At 32.8% G+C, this 6,000-nt stretch overlaps 1 protein-coding gene across 1 annotated transcript; it reads right to left on the bottom strand.

Moving 5' to 3' along the window:
* Window positions 1-3,248: 3,248 nt before the first annotated feature.
* LOC21392113 (40S ribosomal protein S25) lies at window positions 3,249-5,334 on the bottom strand. Its single transcript, XM_024171486.1, has 4 exons — window positions 5,178-5,334; window positions 4,946-5,020; window positions 4,627-4,761; window positions 3,249-3,544 (listed from the first exon to the last, which is right to left on the bottom strand). The coding sequence occupies exons 1-4, from the start codon at window positions 5,178-5,180 to the stop codon at window positions 3,431-3,433; spliced, it is 327 nt and encodes a 108-aa protein (XP_024027254.1). The 5' UTR covers window positions 5,181-5,334; the 3' UTR covers window positions 3,249-3,430.
* Window positions 5,335-6,000: the final 666 nt, after the last annotated feature.

Below are 6,000 nucleotides of genomic sequence, written 5' to 3'. Positions count from 1 at the left end.
ACAACAATCATCATCATCATAATAATAACAACGATAATAATAATAATAATAACAATAATAATAATAATAATAATAATAACAATAATAATAATAATAATAATAATAACAATAATAATAATAATAATAATAATAACAATAATAATAATAATAATAATAATAATAATAAGATTCTCATGATTTTGAGATTCTTGAGAATTTGAATAATACCATGTTGGGTGGTATTCAAATTACCTTAAAATGAGGGAAAATGAATCTCATGATAATCACTTTTTTGAGAATTTAAAAATTATAATTCTTGTACTAAATATGATGATATTGAAATGGCGCCACGGGGGAGCACGCTATGCACGCGTATATTTGTGAATCGTGTAGAATTTAATTGCAGGTTTATCTATCTAAAAAAAATGTAGAAGAGAGTATATAGGCCTACTATACTGATAAATACGACTATGTTTACTAGTGTGATGGATTGAATATGAATCATTGCTTAAGATTGGAAAGGATAATGTTAAGTAATGCTGCGCGTTGCTTTTGCTACATTAATGTTGGATTAAATGGATCAAAAAATAATTCAGAACTGTTTGGGATTGTCTTATTTTCATCAAATGGTATATATATAAGGCGCTTTTGAAACGTGAAATATATTTGACTTTGTATTACAATTGATTTGGAAAAAGTAAAAACTAATTATCATGAAATTACAATTATCAGCACGCTTATAAAATCTCCGTTTAGACTTGGCTGTCAGCACATTCATGAAGTCATCTTATTAAGACCTGGACAGTTAGACACGATCAAGAATGTTACCGGACATTGTCAGAGAATTTAAGTGTAGAGGATGAAAAGAATGTTGAAAATAAGAGGGTATAGTTTGTTTTAAGGTTTTATTTGCAATTACTTCTTAAAGTTTATTAATGAGTTTTTATTGTAAATTACTCTTAAGATACAACAAACCCTTGAACACAAAATCTAGTAATAATATTGTGTTTTAGAACATGAATTAAGTCTATAAATTATCTAGAAATTATTAAAAGACAGAAGTATCATTTCTTGAATAAACACATCTTCTTCAAACATCACAACCATTCACATAGAGGTACTTTTTCAATGTAAATGTATCTCTTCATGGATATATATATATATATATATATATATATAGAGAGAGAGAGAGAGAGAGAGAGAGAGGGGGGCAATATATATGCTTTTGCAAGGTAATATATATATGCCCTACATCTTTTGTAACTGAATAAACTGAGAGAGGATGTTCTGCCTAGGTTGCAATTCATCATCTTTCAAATTCGAGAGTGCCTACTTACTATGACAAATATTATAAAGTAAAATATTTCTATTAGATATTCAATTAGTTTTTTTCCCCCTACTTAGGCTATATGTTCAAGCTTCAAACAGATATACATATATATATATATATATATACTGTGTATGTATGTATGTACACTGTGTGTGAGATCAAAACACAAAACTCAGTCCATTTCCACGTACCGATCTTGGTCGCTAACTTTTGATTCGACCTTTACTTTTTTATCTGCATGCATGTACGCATATATCGTCAATAAAGGGAGCAAAATAAACAAATTAACTCACAAAATAATGAAAATAGTTAAAGAGATCATATATATATATATATATGAATATGTTCCAAATTAAAGATATATACTCACCATGATCAGCTGAAAAGAGAGGCAAGAGGAGGAAGACGAGGAGCATAATGAATGTGGCACAACGAATTATGAAATATTTGGCCATGATGGATCAAGTGCATAAATAATCAAAGCATATATATGGACTTGTTAGACTTAATTATAAAACATTCGAGAATAATGACCTTGAATGGGTCATTAATCAAGCAGAATCTTGTTACATTTTATAGAAGTGATTAGGTACCATTAGATATATAGTTGAGAGGTGTAAATTTCTTCACTTTTCTGGTCAGAAAGAAAATATGCATTGGTCATTTGATATTGCCAAGAAGCTAACGTTGAAATTGGTGAGAGACTTCTACCTGCCACTAAATTGAGATGATTAAGATATAGAGAGAAATCGTGTGGTTGTTGTTTTTATTTTCTAGATATAAAAATTCAAAATGAAAGAAAAGATGCTCAATCGGTATACTGGTAGAATACTCGAATGACTTTTGTACATGGAATAGCAAACTATGATTGGTTGACGATTTTATTCGTCGATCAAACCCGCCAACAAAGACACAATCCCTTCTAATACCACCTCCGCATTACGATTTAAGAATTTTGCCCTTTCTTTATCAAAGATCCCCAGTACAACTTGTACATATTAGTCTGATCAACTCGTATATAGCTACTTATCAATCATTGGTTAGCTGGTTAATTATACAGCCTAGAAACGAGTCGGGACCATCCTAATAAGGCAAAATATGGTTATTTTATGATTTTTGAAGATTTAACAGGGATGCGTATTTTTGGGCAAAATGACAGTTGCCTCTTATGGAGCACTAAAAATATAATAAGTCCTGAAATGAAAGCAACTTTCATTTATTAGGCAAACCCAAAAATTCGTATTCGTGAACCAACTTGTGTTTTTCTGTTGGATGACCAAGTTCTGTGTTAATGTAATTTTAACTAGATCAAAATTCAAAAAACATGCATCAGTACTCGATAGTGACCACTAATAAACATCGAAAACAAGTTCAGAGTTGATGTAATTTTACCGGTTCGTTTATCATATTTGAATTGAGAACTTTTTAAAATTTATATAATAGAAAATACTGTATACTCATAAACATCGAAAACCAAGTTCTAAGTTGATGTAATTTTATCCATTCATTTTTCAGGTTTGAGTTGAAGGAACTTAAACTGAAAAGTGAACTTACGTGGAGAAAACACAATAGCACAAAACAAACAAGAACTTTAAAAGTCCAGAAAGGCAACTATTCTCATTGCAGGCAAACGCAAAACTTTGTATTCATGTAACAAGGTTCAGTTTAGTTGTGATTTTAACCAAATCTAAAGTTCTAAACAAATCACTTTATAGTAGAAAGCTTCACGCTCTTGAAACAAGAAGCGGGCTTTCCCAAAACCTTAAAGACTTGTACTACATTTTAAACCAAGAACATGCAACAGAACTCTCAACTTTACTTTAACCATTTTTAGCGTTTTCAATGTCAAAGTTCAGCGACATCAAATATCTGTCCATACGCATTTAACCAATTGGGAGAGGAAAAAAGAACCTCACTCATAAGTAAAGAGAAAAATGAATGAGAGCTCAAAACGAAACATTCTCAATTACTCCAAAAGCAATCCTTCAAAACAGGAAACATGACAAATGGTGTCTAAAAAGAGCTAACATTCTCACATCACAAAACTTGACATAACAGTATTATAGCACGAAACTCAACAAATACTTAAATAAACCAAATAAGCATGGGCACTAAGAAATTTTAGGTGTTCGTTGCTCTTGTGTAGATCTGCTGGCTTGCATGAGCAGACACCAACCTGATCAAGCCTCTAGCCATCAATTCTCTAATTGCCTTCCTTGCGAGAGATCCACTAATCTGTAAAGCGCAATGCAGAAGAAAATAAGAACATGCAGCAAAAATAAAAGAAAAACGCAAAAGAAGCAACAAAGCCAACGTTAAACATAAGGCTAATAATAACAATCTTTAACCCGCTACGTGATAATATTATGTCGTAGAAAAAGTTTAACTGTATGCAAATCTTATTGTCAATAATGGTTCTTCGCAAGGTAGCATTATCAATGGCACTGACCAAACTAAAAACCAAAAGCACATAAAATTTTTGGAAAATACGCCAACCACATGGCGTGGAAGCACAACTCTATACAAATGTGTAAATTTGGCATACATTAAAAGGAGACTTGCCCTCAGCAAAAAGCTTGCCTCAAACATAAGAAGCACGCGCCTCTTGTAATCCTCTTGAGGCTTAAGCCTCGAGGCTTTTTTACTTCATGTCTCCATTGTTGTATAAACAATACTACTCACATAAAATGTTTAAAAATTGAATCCGTGGTACACCTCACTCCGAGTCGAAAAACAAGTCTTGTGTAAGCCCAAGAGAGGGGATTACATGAGGCTCCTGCCTCTTAACAGTGAGGCGGGCCTCAAGGCTTTTTCATGAGGCGTCAAGTCCTTGCCTAGAAAACAGTTTTTACATCAAAATCCATCCGAGAATTTATACAAAACCTACGAAAACCTAGAAAATGTTGCTGCTGCCAAGAACAAAAGGCAGCAGAAGCAAAAGTTATTTCTACTGAAATCAAAACCTAAAACACAATGAGTTATTGGCAACTTAAAAAAGTCTCAGTATTAGCAATTTTAAACAGTGATAATATAAATAAGCCAAAAACACATATCAAGTACTTTATATGTAGTACTAAAGCCCCTAATCTCAAAAGGGACATCGGATATTTTACGAACAAAAGCACCAACGCAGATCAATTAAAGTTCTATATCTCCCTAAAAAAACTTTTATTCTTAAGAAGAAAATTCAGAACTTGAAGCCATCATCACCATTCAACAAAGAAAAAAAGAAAAGAAAAAAAAAACATTTGCAACATTTACATCAAACAAACCCATCAACAAAATATAAATAAAAAAAGGGAAGAGAAAAGAATTACCCTCAAACGATCCGAGAGAATGGAGGGAGTGATGAGCTTGTACTTGGGAGCCTCAGAGAGAAGCTTGTCGTAAGTGGCCGGGTCGAACAGCACCATGTTGTTCACCTTCTCCTTTTGCTTTCCCTTGCTCCACTTCTGCAATTTCCAAAAAAAAAAAAAAAAAAAAAAAAAAAAAAAAAAAAAAAAAAAAAAAAAAAAAAAACCCCAAACAATAAAGGCATTACAATCTTGACCAAAAATACTCCGAAGAACAGCTAAATTTCAGATTTTGCATCGAAAACAAAAAAAGAAGAAACTTTGAGATAATTAAGAAGCGGACCTTCTTCTTCTGCTTGCCGCCGCCGGACTTGGCGGGCTTGGAGGACGGTGGAGGAGCCTTGTCCTTCTTCGGAGCCTGAAAAGAAAACCATGAATATCTCATCAGATCTTTAGAGAGAGAGAGAGAGAGAGAGATATGAAGAGAGGGAGAGAGAGAGAGATATGAAGAGAGGGAGAGAGAGAGAGATATGAAGAAAGTGAAGAGAGGGAGAGAGAGATGGTCGAAGGTTTACCATGGCTGGATCGAAGGAAAAGCTACGAGAGAGACGTAAGGCGAGAGGCTGGAGAAGAGGCAGTCGCCGAAGCAGAGAATGATGAGAAGTGGGAGAGGATGAGAGTATATTAGGGATTTTTACAGCTAGGGTTTCGATGAGACGAACCCACGACACAACGTCGTTGTTTTGGGTTTGGCATCTATCATGGCCTTGGTCATGTTAAATGGGCCTGCCCATATGGAAATTTGATGGCCCATTTTAATAGGGCTGGGATTCCCTTCGAGTCAAAGCCCAATAGGACTTGGAAAGTTCAAAAAAAAAAAAAAACAGAGAGAGAGAGATAATTGCTCTACTAGGGCAAAATTTCATACTTGAATTGAAATTTTATAAAATTTTCAAAATATTAGAAAAATAGCAAAAATAAGAGTAATTATCATAATAAGATCATATTTTGTCCTATATAATGATATAGTTATTATATTAATGATATCAAATTTTGCTATATTTTAACATTACTACTTAAATTTTGTTGTATCTGTAAATAGGCCCCAAAAAAAGTAGGAAATATATCGGCGTAATTATACTACATGATAAAATTTTATAAAATATTATAAATATAGTAAAAATGACATAATCATTATCATAATATGATGTCACATTTTATACTATATAATGATAATAGTCGTTATAATGATATCAAAATTTTACTATGCATTTAAACTCTACTTTTGAAATTTTACTATATGTGTAAAGAGCACATATATCTATGCATCCCTTGACTTACGCTCTTTACACATATATCATTGCGTCCCTTGACTTGCGCTTTTGAGTTATTCTCTTA

The sequence above is a fragment of the Morus notabilis genome, unplaced genomic scaffold (assembly GCF_000414095.1).
Source record: "Morus notabilis unplaced genomic scaffold, ASM41409v2 Scaffold326, whole genome shotgun sequence".
Lineage (NCBI taxonomy): Eukaryota > Viridiplantae > Streptophyta > Magnoliopsida > Rosales > Moraceae > Morus > Morus notabilis.
This window is presented reverse-complemented; position numbering and strand designations above follow the sequence as displayed.

Coding starts and splice junctions, on each gene's coding strand:
- LOC21392113 (XM_024171486.1), bottom strand. Junction 4,762..4,945: donor GCGGCAAGCAGAAGAAGAAG/GTCCGCTTCTTA, acceptor TGGAAATTGCAG/AAGTGGAGCAAGGGAAAGCA. Junction 3,545..4,626: donor TTCTCTCGGATCGTTTGAGG/GTAATTCTTTTC, acceptor TGCGCTTTACAG/ATTAGTGGATCTCTCGCAAG.